General features: G+C 42.9%; 1 protein-coding gene and 1 long non-coding RNA gene across 5 annotated transcripts in view; one reads left to right on the forward strand and one right to left on the reverse strand.

Annotated features, from left to right (window-relative positions):
* Positions 1-24,282, reverse strand: part of Stard13 (StAR-related lipid transfer domain containing 13) — a 396,060-nt gene that overhangs the window by 309,479 nt on the left and 62,299 nt on the right. For all 3 annotated transcript variants that reach the window (XM_017598426.3, XM_017598424.3, XM_063271572.1), the window contains one exon: positions 6,172-6,303. In XM_017598426.3, the coding sequence (XP_017453915.1) occupies positions 6,172-6,201 (30 nt within the window). In that variant the 5' untranslated portion in view covers positions 6,202-6,303. The remainder of the gene's footprint in view (positions 1-6,171; positions 6,304-24,282) is intronic.
* On the forward strand, positions 6,299-19,663 carry LOC102549089 (uncharacterized). Of its 2 annotated transcripts, none has more exons than XR_005491747.2 (4): positions 6,299-9,845; positions 11,406-11,579; positions 12,162-15,341; positions 16,039-19,663. It is a non-coding gene; the product is annotated as an uncharacterized LOC102549089 (long non-coding RNA). The 2 variants fall into 2 exon arrangements; XR_001840608.3 differs by lacking the exon at positions 16,039-19,663 and having other exon boundaries at positions 12,162-12,334; positions 14,932-14,982.

A 24,282-nucleotide genomic window follows, 5' to 3' on the forward strand; every position in this document is an offset into this window, starting at 1 on the left:
GGTGACATGCGCATGCCACGTGATAGAAGACCCATAAGCTGCAATTCCAAGGTAGCAGGTGCTCGGGCCAAGGCGGTGTCAGTCAGGACACCACAGGGTGGAATTAACAGAAGATGAGGTTTTAGTAACAGGCATGAGGTGGGTTTGGTTGATGGCTGGAGGCAACTTTAGCGGACTCAGGAGAGGACGTGATGAGCCGAGGTTATCACACCGTGTTCTTAGGGATGCCAGCATAGCGGGATGGGAGCGCAGGGCTCAGGAGCATGAGGGCAGATGCAGGTTCTAGAAGGCAGTCCTCACTACCTGTCTTCTCTGCCCAGCACACAGCTCCTCGTTTCACCTGGTCCTACCATCCTCATGAGTCAGCGAACAGAACGTTAATCCAAAGCTACTCACTCACTGTCCTGACTCTGTGCTGGGGCTGCTCTTCCAAGTCAAGGACACGGGGCCAGGCCAGAGTGGCATCATCACACTCTCGGCTGGAAACCCCTTGGCTTTGGTTTCTGTATTCAAAAATTCACAGGCCAAGGCGGCTAGGGAGACGGCTCAGTAGATAAAGTGCTTGCTGGGTGATTATGAGGACCTAAGTTTGGATCCCCGGGAGTGGCAACGGCTTTTAGGTTTTCCGGGCTTGGGATGGTGAGGAGGAGAAGGAAGGGAGAGATGCCATGCTGAGGTTGGATGTGAGTGAGGGACGGAGCTGCCCTGTAAGGGAACCTAGAGGAGGCAGCTGGGGCAAGAGCAGCCAAGAAAGAACATAGAAATTAGTAAGTATAACTCGGAATTATCTGCGGGAAGTAGATTCTAGTAACATGGAAGCTAGACCGTCGCCCGGCTATTGTGTTGTTTGAGGCATATTCCATATAAAGGCCGTGTGTGTGTGTGTGTGTGTGTGTGTGTGTGTGTGTGTGTGTGTGTGTGTGTGTGTGATTCAGGAACATAAACCATTGAGATGGGAAGCAATCCTGTGCCAGGATTTATTTATCGAAAATTGTTTCAACAGAGATCCAGTCAGAAAGGTACCCTATATTGATTGGTGGCCTCTATGTGTGTATACACCTGTACATATACACACAGGCACACACGCACACACACACACACACACACACCACAAAGCACAAACCTTGGACTTTTCTTTTGTTTCTGTCAACGTGGTCTGGACTGTCTCTGTGCTATTTTGCAGCCTATAATGGCCCACGTAATGCTCTCCATAGAGACTTGAACAGGACTCACCCACTCAGGACTCACCCACTGGTGAGCAGCAGCTTCCTTTGTCCCAGGCCCAGGGCCAGGCACCCGTGGCGCCTGACATCTCTAAGCTGCCACCTGCACTGAAGTATTTGTTTGACAGAAGCCGTTAAGCTCAGTTTTAGTCCCGGTCTGTTCTGTATGTCACATATTCACCAGCCGTCACGCTTTGGTGACATTAAGAGTGTTGAAAACTAGAAGCAGACATTCTTAGCTTTAGACATGTTCTGCTGAAAGGATATTGATGTCTGAAAAGCAATAGACCTGGGAAAGTGCTGAGTAATGGTGGCGGAATGCTGACTAATCCAAGTGATAAAGGCTAAACACCTAGAATCTCCATCCTCCCCAGTGATAGCTTCGTGGCGGTACTGCCTTGGCCTGTTAGAGGTATCTGGAAGGAACAAGGAGTCCTTTGTTTGTCAGCCAAGGCTACACTCAGGAACAAGTCCGTGATCATCAGCTGTGCTCTACGGGGCAGTGAATTCTGTGCTTCAGATACATGGCGGGTGACGTTTTGCAGGCTAGCCGAGAAAGTAAGAAGATATCCGTTATACACACAAATGAACTCACATGAAGGCCTACAGTCACCCTGGCAAGGACAATGATGTCTAAGGACACTCGTATCCTCCTCCCTTGGTCTATTAGATTGCCGAAACAGTGGACTCACCCCCCAAAATTAGAATTAACCTCACTAGTCTCAGTCTTAGGAAAGGAGCAGACTGGGACTCTGATGCCAACCAGAGAGTGAGCTTGTCTCCAGAAAGGGACTTCACAGAGTTCCGGCATTGTCAGACCACCGACAAGAGAGACAACATGAGACAATAGCAAGCACGCCTCACTGGAACCTGCAGTTTTTCCTGCGTCCTTCCCTCTACTCAAACACTAGGCTCACGACAAACCCCCAAAGACAGACTTGTGCAGGGGTCAGGGGAGGGGCAGGACCTCTTTGGTCCCTTTCCCAATGTATTGCCACATTGAATAAGTCTCTCTTTTCTGTGTTTCACTGTTATTTTCCCTTTTTAATTGGCTTGTTGGGGATGGATGGCCAAGCCTAACTTGTTAGGGCTTCCAGAACCTAGGCTCTGATTCTAACAGCTGAAAAGCAGATGTAAATCACGGAGAGAGAAAAAAATGTTTCCTGTCCCGAATTTTCTTTTAGGTGGTAGCAATCTTTTCTCTCACAGAGGCCTTGAGCTCATGTGGGGTCAGAGCAACCAGAAATGAGCTGAGTCCTAAGAAATTATCCTTGAAATAGGAGAGACAGCAAAGGAACCTCTTAGGGTCTTCAAAGACTCACAGGCAGAACCACACTGGAAGTGTTCACTTACCAAAAGGCTGCCTGCTGCCTGCTGCCTGCTGCCTGCTGCCTGCTGCCTGCTGCCTGCTGCCTGCTGCCTGCTGCCTGCTGCCTGCTGCCTGCTGCCTGCTGCCTGCTGCCTGCTGCCTGCTGCCTCCTGCCTGCTGCCTGCTGCCTGCTGCCTGCTGCCTGCTGCCTGCTGCCTGCTGCCTGCTGCCTGCTGCCTGTTGCCTGCTGCCTGCTGCCTGCTGCCTGCTTACAGGTGACAGTCTTGGCAAGATGCTCAGGACATATATTGGCAATAAACAGAGAAGAGGAAAATGTTTGCATAAGCCACATAGATCCCCATGTCTGTCTGTCTGTCTGTCTGTCTGTCTGTCTGTCTCCCTGTCTGCCTGTGAATATATTCATATAGATATGTGCGCGCGCGTGCGCGCACACACACACACACACATACACACACAGAGAGAGAGAGAGAGAGAGAGAGAGAGAGAGAGAGAGAGAGTGTTTCCATTAGTTGTGTCAAGAAGAATTGATTGAGAACCTGGCCAAGGCTTTCAGTTAATTACAAGATCACATTGGCAATCCCATACTCTGAAGGCAGAAGGCCATTCAGTGGCAAAGCAAGGATCTGTCTTATGAAACAACATTAGCTTTTAGTTGTTTTTCTTAGGAGTCAGGGAGGTTTTATTTGTTTGTTTATATATATAGTTACTGCTCCTATCCTGAATTAGCTAATTTAGAAATAATTATCTGCCTCAAGATAATGAAGAGCATACTGTAAAGACAAGGGAACATTTTCTTTTTTTCTTTTTAAAGGCTATTAGGAGAGTGGCTAAGAGGGGTGCCAAGTGCCTCTTTAATAAATTACATTCCCTTAGGAGACGGCGAGGAATGGACCGCATCATCACACCAAAGATAATGGCTTTCTCCTTTTTAACTTCCATTTCATGTCTAAATAAACAGAATGGACTGCAGTAAATGCCTTCTTTGGGGGTTAGGAGAATTCCAAGGAGAAAACTGAATGTAAAAGTTGACATTATGTGTCAATTATTCTTCTTACTAAAAAGAACCGAAGCGTGGGGTCACGGCCAGTATATTTAAAACGCATTGTCTTAGCTGTCTCTCCCTTTTAATTTAGAAAGCACTTAAAGGATGAATTATACATTTCAGAACCTTTTTTAGAAGTTCACACCAAACTGAAAGGAAGACACAGTTCCTCCCCATCTGCCCCCGGTGTCACACTTAGCCTCCTTTACCAGTGCTCTCTTCCAACAAAGTGACACGTTTGTTCTGTATGATGAACCTGCATTAGTACATCAAGGTCACCAAAGCCATGGTTCCCATCTGGGTCCCTCTGACGTTCTGAGAAGCGCATGACGCATTCCACCGCTGTACAATCGTGCCCTCAAGGTCCTGTGCCCTGCCTGTCCGTCTTCATCTGACTTATTTTTTTCTTAATTATTCTCCCAATTTGGCCAAAGCTTCCTGGCACTGGAATTGCATAGTCTTTTCAAGTTGATTTCTCTTACCATAGCATGCATTATCTTTTTCAAGAGGCGTCAGAAAAATCCCACACCCTCTGAGCCGGTGTGGTGGTGCAGGAAGGATCACACTGCAGTCCCTGGAACCCATACTACCCATCTGCGCAAATTTCTTAGCGCAAAACGCTTAGTCTTACTAAGTCTTCATTCCTCGTCTGCTAAATGAGGGTCACCATAGTTAGTTCCTATTCTACAAAATCGACTATGTTGCTGTGAGGATCTGGTTTTTCTAGGAAATGGAGGAAATAATCCCTCACAGGTTCGTTGTGGGGATTAAATGTGCAGTAGGTGCGGAGAGCTAAACATCGCGCCAGGAACATCCGGTCCTGGGGCTTACAACATGGTTTTCATTGTAATGCTCGAGCTAAGCGGTTTCTATTTGACTACCTCAAGTCTCCAGTCTTATTCTGAACCCTGCTGTAGGCATGATTTCTGCAAAGTGAATCAGTAGAGTACTGTTTTCTTCATAAACCAGTCAAGGAGAGGTCTCGGGGGATCAGAAGGTGGAACAGTTGGGTTCCTTTTGTTTGTTTTGTGACCACCCACAGTTTGGATATCTCCACATTTACCCGTGAAGGCCAAGGAGCCTCCTGACAGACTGCTGGACAACGACAGCTATGGAACCAATGACCACTATGGAACAACGGGTTTCCCTTAACTTCACGCTGATCCTTATTTTTTGCAAGGGATCTCTTAAATTATCCCTGAAAGCAATTTTCAGGGTTTCTTTTGTCCCCTGTTAGGAGAATGCATAATGTTTGACCTTCACATTAATTCACATTTTTATTTGTATATAATTTAGCACATGAGAGGTTGAGAATCATAAGCAACCTTATAAAACCTTATAGATTGTTACTTAACAACTTTCTATATCCAACACTGGTCAGGACTTGCTAAAATCTACTTTCTGGCTCGTTTTTTTTTTTTTTTTTTTTAGTGTAAAAAGCCTAATTAGTCAATCTGAAAATTATAACTCTTACTAAAAGATGAAAACTATAAGAAAGGCTGGTCATAGGACTGTGGAGATGGTTCAGGAACCAAACTCAGATCCTTGTCATGTAATCATGAGGTCCTGCCAGTATAAACCCCCAATACCAGTGCTGGGGACTCAGAGAAAAAGGAGGAGCCTCGGGACTTTTCTTGGTTCATTAATCTAGCTGAATAAGTGAGTTCCAACTTAGTAGAGAAACCTGACAAAAAAAATATGGTGGAACCCAGTTGAGGAAGACACCACCAACCTCTGACCTCCAAACATATGCACACACACTTATGTGTACCTGTACACACACATACAAACACACACACAAGAAAGGATGGTCAAGATGTCCTCATGCCTTATATAACAAAATGCAGCAGCAGAGCAGCAGCAGCAGCAGCAGCAGCAGCAGCAGTATCTGCAGGCGTTGCTTATTGTGGGAAGGCAAAGGCTACACTTAGTTTCCCATGTATGTATTACACGATCTACCTAGCACATTAGACCAAGCTTTTTACTCTTTTGGCAAAATTCACATTTACAGTTTTATAAAGAATCAACCATAACATGTTTTGTTAGAGTTTTTTTTTTGCACCATATAAGAATGGGTCACCTCAATATTAAGCATAAAAACCAAGAAATAGAAGAGGAAGAGGAAGAAGAGGAGAAAGAGAAGGAGGAGAAAGATGAAGAGAAAGAGGAGGAGGACAAAGAGAAGGAGGAGGAAGAAGGAGGAGAAAGAGGAGGAGGAGAAAGAGAAGGAGGAGGAGAAAGAGGAGGAGAAAGAAGAGGAGAAAGAAGGAGGAGAAAGAGAAGGAGGAGAAAGAGAAGGAGAAAGAAGGAGGAGAAAGAGGAGGAGAAAGAGAAGGGGAAAGAAGGAGGAGAAAGAGAAGGAGGAGGAGAAAGAGAAGGAAGAGGAGAAAGAGAAGGAAGAGGAAAAAGAGGAGGAGAAAGAGAAGGAAGAGAAAGAGGAGGAGGAGAAAGAGAAGGAGGAGGAGGAAACGAAGAAGAGTAATTACAAGATGAGTGGGAGCTTGCTTTGGTGATGGTGCCGTGAGGCTATAAGGGAGTGTGCTCTCTGAAGCACGTTCTGTCATAAAGTTACCTACCTTAAGCTTTGGCCGAACTCCAGCTGACATTTGGTTTGGTACACCATGAAGATTCTAGATGATTCCAGAGTTGTTTCTACGAATTCTTTCCTTTGATTTTTTTTAAGTAATATCCTCCACGTTTATTGTACTCTATAAAAAATAATTTAGAAAGTTTTAGATATAACTGAGCATCCCTACGTGGTCATTTAAGAAAACAAAGTACTGTGTGTCAACTAAAACACATTTCAAAACTAGGATGGTTTTGGAAATTAATACAAAATGGGAAAGTAAGGGCTGGAGAGATGGCTTTCATGGTTAAGGTTGCTCAGTACTCTCGAGGGGACCTGGGTTCAGTTTCTAGCACCCACGTGGCAGTGATCACCAATCTATAACTCCAGGTCCAGGGGACCCAGCATCCTCTTTTGGTCTCCACGAGTGCTGCTGGTACATGGTACCCAGATAGACATGCAAGCACACACTCCTGTGTGCAGAATTCAAAAGTAACTGAGTCTTTAAAATGTGAGAAAAGCCTTAAATACAAAGACTGTCTTTAAAGGCTGATGCTCAACGAGATTAGAGAGAGTTCAGTGATAGAGGGTTCACTGGGCATGCTCAGGCCCTGGGTTGCAGCCCTTGTACAGAAAAAGAAAAGAAAATAGGTAAAGTGGTTTTACATATTTTAAAGGCTAGTTTAATGTTGAGTTGAGAGATACAAATATATACTGATGATGTGGAGTCATGTTCTAAAATATTATTGTCATCAGGATGAATCCAGGTAATTAATTTATATATTATTTGACATGTTAAAATATATTCTTGAAGCGATTTTCTTTGTTTAGAGTATGTATTTATTAGCTGTGAGGGTTACATGCATTTATTTTGTTCATATTCATCCTCCCCCACCACCTCCTCCCAGACTGACCTGCCCATTCCTAACCCACACAATGTTCTGTTCTCATTTAACAAAACAGAACATGGAGTTCTATTAGTGTGCGGCCATCTTGGGGTGTGATCTCTGAGCAGTTTCCACTTGTACTAAGTATTTGCTATGGCCTCTGAGTTATACAAGGCGCAGTTTTCTTGAACTTATTCCTTCCGATGAACCGACATTTTTGTATTCTCTTGACCAATTAGAATTCAAAGAACAAAATGTGACTCCTTTAGCTCTACCCTGTTCTTCTATGCTTAGGATCTGTGATTTCAGATTGTGTGTTGCACTAGTGGGGAATAAATTATAAAATTGTATTTACGAAGGCTATCCAAGCAAAATGATTAAAAAATAAATTAGCATACTTAATGAGAATCCTAAATTTGCCAAGTCCAAGAAAAGTCTTTTCAGCAATCTTGAGAATGTTCTTACCAAAGCATAGTGACTGCTCTTACTTAGACTCCCTATTGCTTGGAAGCTGAATTGTACCCTGTATTCCACTGGGAATAACCTGGAATTTTTAAATTTTTCTGTATTTTTTTCTGGGTCTTTATCTTGCTTTTTGTAGTGCAAATACTACACAAGTGATGTTTCTTCCCCCGTGATGCTTTTAACCGAAGCATGAGCATTGGAAAAGGTTATTAAATGTTCTCCTCCAGCCATTCTCCAAGGTCGTCCTAACAAGAGCCCGGTGTCTACAACTTAGCCACACTGGGAAATCAGGTAATGGAGTACAAGAAACCAACAGTGCGATTTTCTTACTTAGCGTTAACTTTCATAAAAAGAGATTGGAATTATGTTCTAAGATATGTAAGCGTACAGGAAAATGTGCCAAAGATTAGGTGGTGCACTACTGAGTGCCCAAGTCTACTGGAAAAGTAAACAGACATAAGCGTTTTATTTGGAAATATTCTGGGACATTTAAAAATGCACACATTTTAATACACACTTGGCAGTTACATAATGTCTCTGTATTCCTTAGCTACCCTGCTTCAGTGTGTGACCCAAACGGTTCCCAGTACCTGCAGTGAAGCCTCTGACCTCTAAGCACGTGGTTCTAATCCGTGCACCTTCTGCCTTCGCACATCTCTGCAGCTGTCATTCGTAGGCACCATCGGGTGTCAGATGAAGACCCTCCGTGTACTTTGGCTATGCTGTGTTCTTTTTTATGCCTTCATGCCTTCCCCTGAAATGTGCCTGTCTGTCCTTCATAACCGGTATCGGGGCCCATCCTCTCTGCGCTCTTGCTTTTCCTAGGAATGTAATCCTTTGCTCTTTTTTCGTGTGTCCCCCATACTAATCTGGCAAACTCTTTTGTTTTAAAACCTTATGCTAGTATCTACATAATCCTTTCTTCCTAGATACAATTACTTAAAAAAGAGTGATATATTTGTTTTCTACATGCTTGGCCAATGCTTGGTGGATGGATAAATGGATGGATGGATGGATGGATGGGAAGAGTTAAGCATGTATAATAGGCACCAATATTCCAACCTTTCTTAATTTGTTTTTAACTCCCTTCCTTTGTAAATACTTTTGTCAAACATTATTTGTGTAATAATGAGATATAGAAAAACACCCAAATGTTGTTTTCCCACTGATAGGCTTATCAAGCAGCGAGGACAAGAGATGAGTGTGTGAACACTAGGCATACACTGCGCCTTAACAAACAGTGACTACCATGCTCTAAGTTACATGAGGCTACCGCACACTTTTTATGAATTGTCTTATGAGCAGTTTTTCCCTTCAGTTATTCTTAAAGATCCTACAAAGGAAGGTTGTATCTTATATTTTCTTTAATCACTACTCTGTTAAGGTATTTTTAAAGTGGTGATTAATTAAGCAGCTGCAGATGAAATTACGATATCATCATAGGAATGTGGGGGCAAGAAAGCCCTCTGGAGTCATCTGTTGCTAAACTGACCGTGATGGTTTGTATATGCTTGGCCCAGGGAGTAAGTGGCACTGTGAGAGGCCATGGAAGGCCATTGGTGACGGTACAGCCTCAGTTGTAGTTGATGGCCCAGGACTGAAGGGGTCATGCAAAGGACTTGAGGTTTGGCACCATGAAGAGAGCCTATGAGAGGCTGTCGGTGAAAGACCACATTGTACTGGAGATGTGGAGTGGATCAACCTGAGCTTAGAGTGCTATAGAAGGCAGAGCTGGAGAAGTGACACCAGCCCTTTGAAGGAGCCCAGAAAGTCATGTGTGGACCCCCAGACACTGGAACAAGAAGCTGTAACATTGAAGCTGCCTTGGAGACTCCAAGATGTTTGAGATGCCAGAGCTGTGGGCTATCTGCTGAGCAAAGCTGCTAACAGGGTGTGGAAACAGCCCAGGAGAAAGAAGTTTGTTGCAATCAAGAAAAGACTGCTTGGACATCAGTCATGGAGATGCAGAGTTTGGAGTTTGCACAGCTGGTTTCCTGTCTTGCTTTAGGAATTACAGTATGGCCTCCATGGACTCCTATGTTTCAACAAGCCTATGGGGGCCAGGGAGTAGAGTATGATAGTTTGTATATGCTCGGTCCAGGGAGTGGTACTATTAGAGGGTGTGGCCCTGTTGGAGTGGGTGTGGCTTTTTTGGAATAGGTGTGTCACTGTGGGTGTGGGCTTTAAGACCTTCATCCAAGCTGCCTGGAAGTGAATATTCTGCTAGCAGCCCGTAAATGAAGATGCAGAACTCTTAGCTCCTCCTGCACCATGCCTGCCTGGATGCTGCTGTGATCCTGCCTTGATGATAATGGACTGAACTTCTGAACCTGTAAGCCAGCCCCAATTAAATGTTGTTCTTTCAAGAGTTGCCTTGGTCATGGTGTCTCTTCACAGCAGTAAAACCCTAACTAAGACACTGACTTCATTATCACTGTCAGGTTTTTCTTTGTGAATAGAATACTTCACAAATTTAGTTCCCACCTAGACCACTTACCACAAAACTGGAGGCTTAAAAATATCAGACTTTGGAATGCCTTCCTTTAGTCCACTGTGTAATGAGAGCCACGTGACTTCAGGGGAGGGGTGTGTGTGTGTGTGTGTGTGTGTGTGTGTGTGTGTGTGTGTGTGTGTGTTCTCTCTAGAGCTGCCTCAACTCCTGTTAAGGCAAGGACAGTGTATGCACAGGATTGCACTGGAGCTGGGGTTCCAGGAAACAGTAAGTGGTCCCCTGTGAGGGCAACAGCTGAGCCGTCTCTGCAGCTCTTGATCTGCCTTTCAATGGAGCTCAACAGGTTGACTTTGAAATTCAACATTTCACAAGAACCTCTTGTCATGAATCCTTGTTTTAAGAATAGTTCAAACAACACGTTTATGTTGTTACTGCATTTTTTTCATGCCTGCCATTGAGACCACATACAGTGCCATCTAACCAGAAAAAACAATTTCATTTTTCATTATAGTTCCTTTATACATAGATTACAAGGCTAAACCAATGTTAAAAGGTGGCTATTTGACAAAAGCAACTAAGGAAAAAGGAGACCATGATTTTGGGAGGGAGCGATGCGAAGGTTTACTGAAGAGGAAGGGGACATTATATGGTCCTTTAACTTTTACAAAAGATAATAAAGCCCCAGATGGTCTCTGGACACATTCACCTTCTTAATCCAGTCACTCAACGTGTCAGAGCCATGAGAGTAGGACTGTGTGCTTTTACACTGCCATAGAACTTACCATTCCTTGGTTATTTTACAAGTTATAGCCTCCTACCTTTCAAACTATTTACCATAAGCAAAAGATGTATTGTTCTTGATACAAAGACTTCTTTTTCTAAATTTCTGAGTGTGAAAAAAGACTAGGAAAAGCCAAATGAGTATATTACATAAACTAGGGTACGATTGGCCAATAATAAAAGTAAAAAGAAACTATGTGGAAACTGCAGTCCATCTTCATTTGAATTTAATGCTGATTTTTTTTTTTAAAAAAGCCTCTTGGAAGAAATTATTTTTGAATAATTCAGTATTAATACACTTAAGCAAATGCATGTTTCTGCCAGAAAATCAAAAGAAAACTTCAAGGGAGAGGAAAACTTTTATTTGTTCTTTCTACCGTACCTCAACTATGACCTCACATAACCTAAAAAGCTGCCTCAGAGGCTCTAGAGGGAAGAGCCCCCCAATGTACCCAGACCAGTTGTTACTCTGAGCATGAGAAGTCGTTTTCTTCCTGTTATCAGAAGAGCTGGCGCTTGTGTGTCCAGCCCTCAATATGACTGCTTGTGCTTTGGGGACAAAGGGGTCTTTGCACTCTTATTTATGGCTTCTTCGTATTTCCCTACAATAACCCCATTCAGAGAAATAAGGGCATATTTGTTTTCGTCATTCCATGTAAGCGCGCTCTGAAAGGCAAGATAACTGCTGGAAAAATCTACACAGATTACTGGAATGCAGAGCTGAGCCGTTCTTTAAGGAACTTGTTGAGGCAGACTTCAGACCCCAGCGAGGGCCTCGTGGGGACCTGCAGTAGGACCAACTGGGGACTCCAGAGTGGACACTTCATCCCTCAGGTGTGGATTTTAACAGAGTGATTACTGAAGCACAGCGCCCTAAAGAACTGGTAACTCAAAGGTAGAATATGCGGTGCTGCCGATGAATGGATATGGCACAGGGGTGCTTAACTTTCGATTGTTCTAGATGCCTGTCTTGTGTTTCCAGAGAAAGGTTCAGGAATGTCAATGGGACAATGCTATTTGAACCACTTCCAGTCAATAAGTGTGAAAAATTATCCTTTTTATAAAAGATGTATTTATTTATTTCTACTAATTAGGAAAATTGAAAACAAACTACCAAGTAAGGAGAGCTGAGTTTTGGTTCTGAAACATGCCTTCTGAATGGGAGTGTCCTATGGATCTGGGAATGGGTGTCCATTACTCAGGCCACAGTCACTACATAATTAGCATGTCTCCTTGGTGAGGGACGAATGAAGTGGACGTTAGGGTTGGATGGTCAGAGCTGACACCAAGTTTCTGGTATTTAAGGAGCTTTAACTTTTATTTGGGCTGGGGCAATTCTAGATGTTTGAAATGAAAATCCAGCAGTTCTCCCAATGAACACACAACTGAAATATAGCCTGTTTTCCCTCTTTAAAGGAGGCACCGGAGATATGGTTCTGCCATTAAGAGCACTGGCTGTTCTTCCAGAGGACCCAGGTTCAATTCCCAGCACCTATAAGGCAGCTCACAAGCATCTATAACACCAGTTCCAGGGGATCTTGTGTCCTCTTCCAGTCTCCACGGACATTGGGCACACGTGTGGTAAACAGGTAAGTAATGCAGGCAAAACACATGTACACATACAAAAAAATCAAAAACAAAATTTTCTCATGTTTGGTGGCTGTCAGTACCTGTAATGGTGTGATTAGTCACTAACACCACAGCCTTCCAGTCTCTTACTACTTTTTATTTTATGTGGAACTACACACTACGCAGCTCTGGGCTGTCAGTAATGTAATTGCCCACAGAGATGCTATCTTGGAGCTTTTTCCTATTAAATTTTGCTCTGGGTTAAACAATCCAATTTCATTTTGTCCTACAATAGTAAATCTTATTTTAGGCTTCAAAAATTATTTCAGGATGAAATAAATATTAGCAAGAGGATGAACACCACCAAGTCACATACATCAATAACATGGATGGCAAAATTGTTGCAGATATGCTTGGGACATTTTGATAAAATGGACAAGCTAACTTCCCCAGTGCTTTTTATTCTAGCTTTTTAGTGTTGTATTTAACATTTAACAGAGGCATGATCAAGGTTTACTGAATTAAATTGTGAAGCACAGAAAGCTGGAAATCATGGGCTCTGGACCATTGACAGGAGGTCTAGTCAGCCTCTCTTCAGACCTGTCACAGGCTTAACTCGGCCTCCACTTCATGAAGATTTTGAAAATCTAAAATGTCTCTGTAGAGTTAAGCAGGAGTCTGAATCACAGGAGGATGAGAATGAGGTAATGATGCGATGAGGAGGAGGAAGAGGAGGAGGAAGAGAAGGATAAAAGCATACAAAATGAAGACAGTTACCAGGCTCTTAACTGCCTATATTGTGTCATCCACTTTTCTCCGTTCCTGACATTTTCTACCTTAAAGTTTCTACTCCATTAGCTCAGCTTTAAAGAGCTATTAAAAAAACAAAAGCATCATGCGGGACACACCAGGGCTGGCACGTGTATAAACTTACAGAGGCTGTGACAACACACATATTACCTCCAGAGTCAAAGCAGAAAACAGTACTCGCCTTAAAGGGACTGAGACATAGTTTGGTTTGGAGTCACTTTGAGTGACCATGGCCCAGGGACACAGACTTAGGTCATCCCATATCCCATGTTCCCACGTTAGTTTTAGTTTAGTTTTACAGGACAAAGACAATCATGAATCAAGACATTTAGAATACATTTGGTGGGAATACCATTGAGGCAATTACAGCAAGATGGGGCAGGCTTTCCTACAGCCTGTCTCATCCGACGACTTTCTTGGCTTTCAGGTTGGTTGAAGCCAGTATCTGCCAACAGACTTTAGTTTTCTTCTTAAAAACTCTCTCATGGGATTTTAGCTCTGACACAAAGGTGAGTAAGGAATGGCAGTTGTGGTATGTAGGGGACTAAAACTAGCCCAAAACAACGTGATTAAACTCTGGACCTGTAACATTTACAATTTTGCCACAGTACTAAAATTCTAATTAGTCCCTGCCACACAGCCCTCCCTACCCCCATTCAGGAGTTTTCGTTCACAATAGGTTCAAGCAGGAAAAAAAAATCCCAATACAAACTAGGGGTTAAAGAATACAAAGTTCCGGGCTGGACAGATGGCTCAGCAGTTAGGAGAACTAAATGCTCTTCCAGAGGTCCTGAGTTCATTTTCCAGCAACCACCTGGTGGCTCACAACCATCTGTAATGGGATCCGATGCCCTCTTCTGGTGTGTCTGAAAACATTGACAGTATAACTCACATACATAAAATAAATAAAATCTTTAAAAAAAAAAATACCAAGTTCCATTCCTAACCAAGAGGTATTTACTACTGATAATACTGGGAACGGTAAAATCGATTTTCCCCAATGGAGTATCAACCACATTTCAGGGAAGGCCCGTGCCCAGAAGTAATTGGCCAACAAAATTGATCAACACAAAATGGTGTGTGTGTGTGTGTGTGTGTGTGTTTTGTTACGTTTTTATGTTTGACTTTATTTAAATCTTTGGCAAGGACCTCTGGAATTCCTAAAAGCATTTACCAAAAGCTGAGGACATTTCTGGGAAACTCGAGAGCTTTGGGAAACTGTCTTTTAGTCTAAAGTGTGTGTGTGTGTGTGTGTGTGTGTGTGTACACTAATACTGTTTATACATTCTGCAATGTAAGTTCATACTTCTCATGATACATCTAAAACCAAAACAAAGCCCATGTACTAGGGCGAAGTACTGTCCATCTACTTAAAAATGTGTTTTAATCAGCCAGCCAACGTGGGAAAGGGGCGGGATTTTCCTCGGGCAGCTTTCTCAACAAACTGGTGCAAAGCCACACCACGGAATGCAGAATGCCAACATCCTAACAAAAAAAATAGAGAGTAACACTCAAATTAAGTGCTTTAAAAGCCCATGATATATGCTTCCCCAAATCCTTAGATCCTATTAGCTGTCACGAAGAGCCAGAAGGTAACGAGAGACAAGGACGATCAGATCAGGCCCAGCGCAGACACTAGCTGAGATGAACTCAAAGGGATTAATGGCGAGAAAGACTACCTTGTACATCGCTAACTTTCCAGAGATTTCCAGAAACGGAATTTACAGCCAGAAACCAACTCCTGCGGGTGGGAAGCAACAAAACAAACAAAACCCTGCTAAGACATCACTTTCATTTTCGCCTGTAGACCCCTGCGAACGATCAAAGATGGAGAAATGAGCAGTCCTCAAGCAACAACGCCCTCCTAATGCGCAAGCGCGCCCGGAGGCCCCGCCCCTCGCGGTCACCCCAAGACCAGGCGCGCGCATCGGAAGTCAGAACCTCCAAGGCTCCTCCTTGCTCTTCCTCCACAAGGCCCCGCGTTCGCAGTCCGGTTCCGGTTGTAGCTCCGCCCTCGCGCGGGAACACGCCAGAAGGCTGGATATCCGGGACGGGAGGCTAGCTGAGCGCTCACTTCCGGTGGCAGCTCGTCCCATCTCCCTTGAGGGGCAGGCTCTGGCTCTCGGTGCGGTAGCGCCATCTGGCGCCGAGTGTTCCTCAGCCCGCGGAGGGGCGTGCTTCCTCCCTTCAGAACATTCCAGAGACTCCTCGGCTCTGGTAGGCTTTATGCATTCCGCCAGAAGGGCGGGACCCAAGACTCCTCCTCTGCCGAGTTCCCGCGCGGGAAGGGTTTTGTGGTTACTCTGAGCGGAAATGGTTGGAGTCCAGAAGGGGAACGGACCTCAAGCGGGAGGAAGCCGGCCTCTTTCCGTCTTTTCAAGCCATAGTAACACAGTTCCTGCCTCCTCGTGTTCTGCTTTTTGTTTCCTCATTTCTGGGCCGCGCTCTCTGTACACTGCGCTTCGGTTCTTCGGTCGGAGTGGACCGAGGTCCTCCATTTCTCGTTTTGCAGAGAGAAGGCTTTACTTTGTAGCCTTTCGTTAGCTTGTGTTAGAAAAATATTTTGCTCCATTACATCCGTTAAGCGGGTGTTGCGAAAACGAGCAGTATTAGGGATTAGGAAAATTAATAGGTTTTTAAACCAAGACAGTCTCAGCAGGTTTATCTCAGAACTATGAAATATTCGCTATGATTGCATGTGGTTCTTTCCTTTAGATAAGGGGAAACGAATTTCCACCAAAGCTAGAAAGTGAACATAACTGTTAAAGGGTTCATGTTTCAAAGTCCAGATATAATAAACTTGGAGCACTGTTAGGTATTGTTTCAGTTATTGTGTATCAAGACGCACAGTGTAAGTTAGTGAATTGTCCCTTATTTGTGCTCACTTGTCACTGGGCATTTTCCCCCCCTACAGCACTGGTTTCCCTACTTGTGCATGCATTTGAATTCAGAAGACTTTGAAGAGTCCGGTTCACTACAGTTTAGGACTGGGAGAGGTGATGTGGAAGGAGAGCTGGGTGATTAAGGCCCACAGTTGGAATCGTTTAGAATTCAAGATTGCTTTGTTGAGAGCGCTGTTTGCTGGTTTTGCAGTATTGACACTGAAACCCGACAGGTTAGTAGCCTTTCCGGCCAGTGCAATGGGAGTAAACGAAGCGCTAAATCCATGTCTTTTGTACAGTCACACATTAGGAAAACACGTTCATATAAGTAGACTCTGTCGTAGAGGGTGCTGTAACACCAGGTATACTAAATTTCTTAATTACGATGCCATTTCTGTCTTCAAAGTTTCTTGAAAATCGGTAACTCAAAAAAGGACAAAAATCACTTCAACAGACATTTAACCTCCTGGAAGATAATCTTTTAAAAATCCCTTTCCTTTTGTAACTTCTTTGTAGTTCATTCTTTTCACTGAGTCATTGCCCCTTACCCCTACTATGTAATTTAAAATCTTCACGCTGCTTTCGGTTTTTTTTTGTTTGTTTGGTTGGTTTTTTTTTGTTTTGTTTTGTTTTTTAAGAGCAAGCTTCCTGAAGCCTTTGTATTCTGAGTTTGACAGTGGCATTTGACCCTAAGCTATCGGTAAATGCCTTACTCTCGGTAACCCTTCCTTTTGTACCCAATAGAAATACAGCTGTTCATAGATAGGCTTGCCGTGTTCGTAGCTAAAGTTATTCCTAAAAGTAATTTTTTAATACTAAAAAGTTAAGTTGTTTACTGAAGTTGTGAGTGATTACTATAAAGATTATATTGCCTTTAATTACAAGATAGTGTATCTAACTGTGAAGATAAGTGAAATGGTATTTTTATAATGACTCAGTAAGACTTCCATTACCAGGCACTAGTGAGATGGCTCGGGGGTTAAGTCTGGCTCCAGGCATGCACACGGTACACAGACATACATAAAATAATAATACACATAAACTGCGTATACAAAAATAATAATAAATAAAATAGGATATTCTAACTCCATTGTTTTTAGTGATTAAACATGAGAAAATTCCAAATCAGAGATCCCTCCCCGCCTTCCTCCCTCTCCCTCCTTTTTAATCCTTCTCTCTCTTCTTCCTCACTAACCTGAATGAGTTTCCATTTAAAGGGACATAGGGAGGTAGCAGGGTGCCTTCAAATAACTGTTAACAAGTATTTATACTAATGAGACAAAAGCACACATCCTCCTCTTCATTTTAAACCAGCCTTGTAGTAAAAAAGGAACCCGTGTGTGTTCATTACTTGCTCCTATGTGCACACGTGTGTGTCACTTGCTGTGTTTAAAGAGCTTAATACATTTGCTGGCTGGTACTTCTCTACGATGGCTGCGCCATTGCCATTTATCCAGAGTAATTTTGTCAATAGGCATTACATGAAATGATGTTGAAATTTACTTTCAATATTGTTTGGTAATACTTGACACAAAAAATCAGGGCTTCTTCATCAGGCTTTTTTTGAACTGAAATTTCTAGGCTAGGTCAGGTGGAGCACATCTGCAGTCTGAGCCCTCAGGAGATGCAGGGGATCCAGTTTCCAAAAGCAGTTTTAAAAAGTAATTTCTATTACTAATTTCTTTGTGGTTCCATTTTCTTTAGTTCATGCTTCTTAAATTTTCTGATATATAAATGAATGTGTAATGAATATCTGTACAAAAAAGCATTTTTTAAAGGAAAAAAAAGAGAAAAGCATATTCACGAATGTTTTAATGATTCTTTGCTACAGTCAGTGTGCTGTGTAGCTGTTTAAATTTTCCTTTTCGGGGCAATGCCTGCATTTGTGCGTGACTCACAGCATGCACCAACTTTTTTCCCTGAAATTCTCATCATTTTTCTTGTTACTTCCAGTGGACTCTGCAGACTTCACACTGTCTAATAATGTGTTCTCAGACTCTCTAGTCTTTTGTCTTGGTCCATTTTAAAATCTCATCGAAGTTGTCGTTTCAAGCTGGTTTTTGGAAATAAATTAGAATTAATACTGCTGAGTTCATCTTAATGGCTCATATTCCCCTGTGGTGAATTAAATTTATTGTTGCGTTTTCAGAATGATTTTTCTTACTCATGATCAGTAGGAGACCATACGCTGAGTTACCTGATCTAATTGGGCTTAGGAGTAAAGTACAGCCTTTTTAGGGGGAGGTGTGGAGGCCAGCCTTGAACCTGTGATTCTGCTGTCTCAGCCTCTTGAATGCTGGGATTCCAGGCCTGTGCCCACAAAGTGAGAACACTGAGGCAGATGGTACAGTTTTCTGTTTGGTGATTATTACATTTTAAGATTTCCAAACTTTATATGGAAAAATTATCACATGTATTTTATAAAGTATTAAACTGTATCCCTCTGCTAGATTCAGCAGTGGCACATGCAAGGCTGCCATAGTCTAATTCCCAGAGCTGTGACAAACATCATAACAGAAGCAGCTTGGGGAGGAGAGGGTCTATTTTATCTCACACTTCTCTGTCGCTCCTTGAACCATCATTAGACCCATGCATGTGTAGGTAACAGTTAACCACATTAAACTCCACAGGAGCCCAGGAGATGACTCAGTGGTTAATTCACAAGGACTGGAGCTTGGATCCTCAGGCCCCGCATAGAGGCTGTGGGCGTGGTGACCCACCTGCAGTTCTAGCCTGGGAAGGTGAAGAACGGACCTCAAAACAAGTTGTCTAGGGAGTCCAGCCATTCAGTGAACTCTGTCTTGGACTGAGAGATCTGCCTTACTGAACAAGGAAGAAGAATGAAGAGTACACCCACATACACACTCACACATGTGCTTACACACAGATAGATGTGTGTATGCACACATGCAAAGTACACATAATAAAAATGGGAAAATACACAGTTCATCTCTTACAGATGGGCAATCAGAGTAGAGTGAAAAATTACCCATCATGGAGGGCCAATGAATAAACGACCACAGATAGAAACTTAATGGGGACCCTGAAAGAAGAGAGAGAGAAGTAGGACTTTGAAGACATGATGATCATTAAAACTTCTGGAGCATATACTAAATCTGTTTCTACATCTTTGGCCTTAACCAATGAGAAGAGAATCACACTCACTCTAGCAGGGGCAGTGTGAAGTGTAAGGAAACCTTTGCAACATCTGTGAGTTACGTTACAGCGTTAAAGCCAGAGATAAGCCATCAACTTGCTTCTGCTAACAGCAATGCTTACGAGATATAATGGCCTTCAGATTCCTTCACAGCATTAGTGAAATTCTGTGGGAAATCATGAGAAATTGTTTCAAATTGTCAAAAACCACTCCAAATTTAGCAGTACTTTAAATATCCAAAACATCAATGTTTTGAGGAGAAAGGGAATAAATTTTCTATAAGCTGTATTAGACATTGAACCATACAATATTTTGCTTTGTTTCCTTTGAGAAAATGTCTTACTGTTGTAGCCCAGGCTGGCCCAAGCTCCAGAGTCTTCTGCCTCTACCTAGAGAATGCTGATATGGTAGATTTACATCCATCATCTTCTGGCTTGGAACTTTACTGTCCTAAAACGTTTTAATTAGCCATTAAATGCACGTTGTTTTTTGTGGTACAATATGGTTGTTTTTGTTTGTTTGTTTTCAAGACAAATTGTAGCCTTGGCTGTCCTAGAACTCATTATGTAGATGGGGCTAGCCTTGAACTCACAGAGTCCTGGGATTAAAGGTATGCATCACCACTGCCTGGTATTAGCACTGCATTTTAGAACTACAACAGCTAAAATAATCCTGAAAAAGGAATAGAACAAATATATAACATTTTGTATTTTTAGAAAAATTAACATTACAAATTAATTCGACAACTCAATAATAATCAATTCTGTGGTTATTTTCAGGTTCCAGTAGCCCCACCCCATGTGAGATGGGCAAGTATTACTGAGTTTGTCACTAATGTCCTAAGGATAGTCTGGATCCCTGTTCTTCACACAACTACGTACACTGCTGAATTATACCTGCAAGCAAGAATCACGTTTAGGGCAGCACTAGTTATTAACTTTAATGTTTTCCCTCTAATGCAACCTCAACTAAAAGTCTTGGCTTTCTAAGAAGTCAAATGGTCCTTAATGTAGAGTGCTGAAAAGCAAGATCTTTTATAAAACACTAAAGGGAAAAGATTTTTATAGACCAGAGCCAGTGTCTAAGAGAAGGCAGCCCGGAAGTAGTTTCTTTTCTAAATTTCCTGCAGAACCCAGGGTAGCAAGCACATGGCCAGCGCTGTGTGGAAGGAGGGGATAATAATCAGTCTTGCAAACCATAGGTCACTGTAGAGTGGTTCTTCTGTGTGTCCTAATATGGCTGCAAGGGAATTAGAACAGGTCGTGACAGGGAAAACCCAACTCTTTCGAGCCTACATAAACAGCTCCTGTTAAGCACACATACTCTCTGCTATTTAAAATTTCTTGGGCTGGAGAGATGGCTCAGAGGTAAAGAGCACTGGCTGTATTTCCAGAAGATCCTGGGTCAGTTCCCAGCACTCACATGGCAGCTCACAGCTCTAACTCCAGCGCCAGGATCTGATGTCCTCTTCTAGTCCAGCCTCTTGCAGCTTCTTTGTTAAACTCGGTGGCTTGGCATCACCACCTCTGTCACTGCCACGGCTGCTGCCGCCGCTGCCGCTGCTGCTGCCACTGCCACCATCACCAGCAGCAGCAGCAGCAGCAGCAGCAGCAGCAGCAGCAGCAGCAGCAGCAGCAGCAACACCGACTCCCAGAGACCCCAAGTACAGCCCACATAATGAAATATACCCCAGGCTTTCTGACTCTTTCTGTGTCTGTCTTCTGCACTCTGCCAACAGCGTCTGAGCGGCTTCACACCTTTTTGACCAGTAGCCTGTTTTCCACACTCTAAGTATTAATAAACTTTACACAGCGTTGCTTCTCTCAGAGGCTGCTCTCGCCAGCATTGCATTAAAACTGGGAGGATCTGTTGTAAGATTGCAGCAGACGGCTTGGCTGTGCATGAGGAAGAAGGAGCTAGGAATGCGATTCAGTGCAAGCCTGTGGCTTAGCACCAGTGAGGCTGGCTGTGGTCCCCAGCACCCCTAAGAGAAGGGAAAAACAAGTAAGCAAGCAAACAGAAAAGCAAGCCTGACTACACATTTTAGTATTATTTTGACACCTTTGCAGGTAACCTGAGCCCTGAAGTGGGAATTGGACTGACAGATGGGTGAACGTGAATTCCTTACTACTTATTGTTTTCTTGTGCAACTGTTTCCAAATAGAACCATCTTTTCTAAGGCTGGTGGTAAATGCACCCTGTGCTTACTGTAGAAATACTTCATTTCTAGTTGCCTTACTTTGGTCTGTTTCTTTTCATCTCATTACATTTCTTCTAAAAACGTCTTTTGAGTGGCTTTGGATGTATATTACAAGTCGGATTTAACAGACCTATACTAAACTATCTTCCTGGAATTCATTATTGCCCTCTGTCAGTGCATACAGTTCAGTACCACAGAAAGCCATGAATAATTTCAGACCGTTCTTTATTTTAAGTCATCCTAAATTAGTGGGATTTTTAGAGCTCCTTGTTAATCTCTAGCAATCCACAATGTATAGAAATTATTACACTGTAGTGCTTTCGGTACAGCACAGATGGTTTTCGGGCACTAGTCAGGCAACTCCAAAAGGTATCACCCTGGGGCCTTTGTTGTACCATAGACTCTGACTAATTACTGTCATTTCTGTCTGCTTAAACTACAGCCACATTTGAAAACTGACATAAATTCTTCTTCAGATTTCTCAGCCAGCCTTACAGAAGTATTTTCTTTTCCATAGTTTATTACACTGCTTAAAGTTCTTCAAACTGTACATATCCAAAGACATGGTAACATTCCCATTGCTACCGGAGGTTAACAGATTTAATGCTGTTTAATTGTGGACCTGATGTAAGTCCCCCAACTCCTTCACAGATCCTGAATGCATGTGTGCTTTTATAGTAAAGGAAGATACATTTTAATGTTTATTGATAGCCAGTCAGAAGAAATCACCCACCAGCCTTCTCCTGCTACATCCCAGTTCTCTGATACCTGACGACATGTCTAGAATGCACGAGGACACCTCATGGACTGTATATGATTCTATTAGAGTTCTAATCCATGTAGAAAGATGGCTGCGTCTGTCTCCTTGGACCCTCCAGAGTATTTTATGGAATATTTTCCCTGTCTTCCTGCCAGCTATCTCCAAATGTGGAACAACTGCCCTGTTCCCCTGAAGAATGACCAGCATGGCAAGATGAGCCCTTGAGTGGCAGTGTGGCACAAGTCTTACCACAGCAAGCAGTGACTTCCAAGTGTTTCCGAGAGGGACTGCGCTGCAGTGTAAACTACATGGCTAGGGTTTTATTCACATACTTGGTGTAGAATATAGAGCTTCACCTATGCTAACAAGCGTTTTGCTACTGATATATGTCCCCAGCTTCTTTGTGCTAGACAGTTCTTATGTGAATTGACAGAAGCTAAGGTCATCTGAGAAGTGGAAACCTCAATTAAGAAAATGCCTCCGTAAGAATGGGGCTGGAGGTAAGCCTGTGGGGCGTGATTGATAGGGGGCAGCTCAGCCCATTGTAGGCAGTGCCATCCTTGGGCTGGCGCTCCTCAATTCTATAAGAAAGCAGGCTGAGCAAGCCATGAGGAGCAAGCCAGTCAGCAGCACCCCTCCATGGCCTCTGCATCAGCTCCTGCCTCCAGGTTCCTGCCTTACTTGAGTCCCTGTCCTGACTTCCTTTGGGATGAACAGTGATGTGGAAGCATAAGTTGAACAAAGCCTCTCCTTCCCAACCTTCCTTTGGTATGCATGGTGTTCCATCACAGCAAATAAAACCTTAACTCTCCTTTTATTTTTGCTTTTAAATATTAAGACAGGTGGGCTGTTGACACTTAAAAGAAGTACCAACATGTTTCTCATGTTTTTCTTTTGTCTCTAATAATCTTTCTGCATTCCTGTGTGTCTACTAGGGACAGTTTGCAGTGAAATTACTCTTTCCGTGAAGGCTTGGATTACCCAGAAGTAGTCTGTTTCTTCTGAATTACTTGGTGCTTTTTATACACTTTCAGTAATTACATCCATGTCAACATATACACACCATTAAATTCCACCAGGTTAGGAATCCTGACCCATTTGTTTCTCTATGCCAAGTAAAGTTGTAAATATTATTTGAGTTAGAAGAATCTTTAGTTAATTTTATGGGTATAAGCATTAAATAAATTTATATATTAAAAAAGGTATTATAATATAATGATGTTACCAATTATAAGTAAAATATATAATGCAGGGGGTTTGCTAGCAATTAAGTTTGGAATTGAGGAGGAAAAACCAAGGTAAATTTAGTTTCAGGAGTTGCTGCTGGAGGAGGTACAAAAGATACTAAGAATGTTTTTCATTACATCCTATTTTTTAATAGTTTTGTTGCCTTTGGTGTTCTTTTTGATTTTTTAAAAAAGATTTATTTATATGAGTACACTGTAGCTGTCTTCAGACACACCAGAAGAGGGCATCAGATCTCATTACAGATGGTTGTGAGCCACCATGTGGCTGCTGGGATTTGAACTCAGGACCTCTGGAAGAGCAGCCAGTGCTCTTAACCACTGAGCCATCTCTCCAGCCCTTTTTATTTATTTTTTTAAGTTGTAATTCCATAAAACCGTATTTGGTGGTGAAAAGACTACATTGGTAAAACTGGAATGAAAATTTACCATGGATCTTTTGACCTTTGAAATAAATGGAACTGGAGTCAGCTTCCCTGGAAGTGGATTTACTCGTGGCTGTGAGTCACCTTGTAAGTTGTGGGAATTTTCCTGGGTCCCCTGGAAGAGCAGCCAGTGCTGTCCCTCAGAGCCATGACTCTATCTCCACATTACAGACCCACTCTGAAGAATCCAGCTGTCCCCTTCTTTCTACTCTGTGCAATAAACAATTTATTTGTATTCATTCTGGAAGTTCCCAATCAATGCCACCTCCTTTGCAAAGCCTTCCCAGATCCAATTCATCATTTCCCCCTTTGTGCTGTTAAAAGCCCTCATATCTGTTAAAGGACAACTCATCCAGCATTTGACTAACTCACGACCTCTAAATGCCAGAGTCGATGGCATTGTTTTCTGTGCGAGTCCATTTCCAGGACTTGGAAGACCCCTTTCTTCACCCATATCTCGCTCTATGAATGCGCCATGGCCCAGGGGCTC

This window comes from Rattus norvegicus, chromosome 12, assembly GCF_036323735.1.
Source record: "Rattus norvegicus strain BN/NHsdMcwi chromosome 12, GRCr8, whole genome shotgun sequence".
Classification (NCBI taxonomy): Eukaryota; Metazoa; Chordata; class Mammalia; order Rodentia; family Muridae; genus Rattus; species Rattus norvegicus.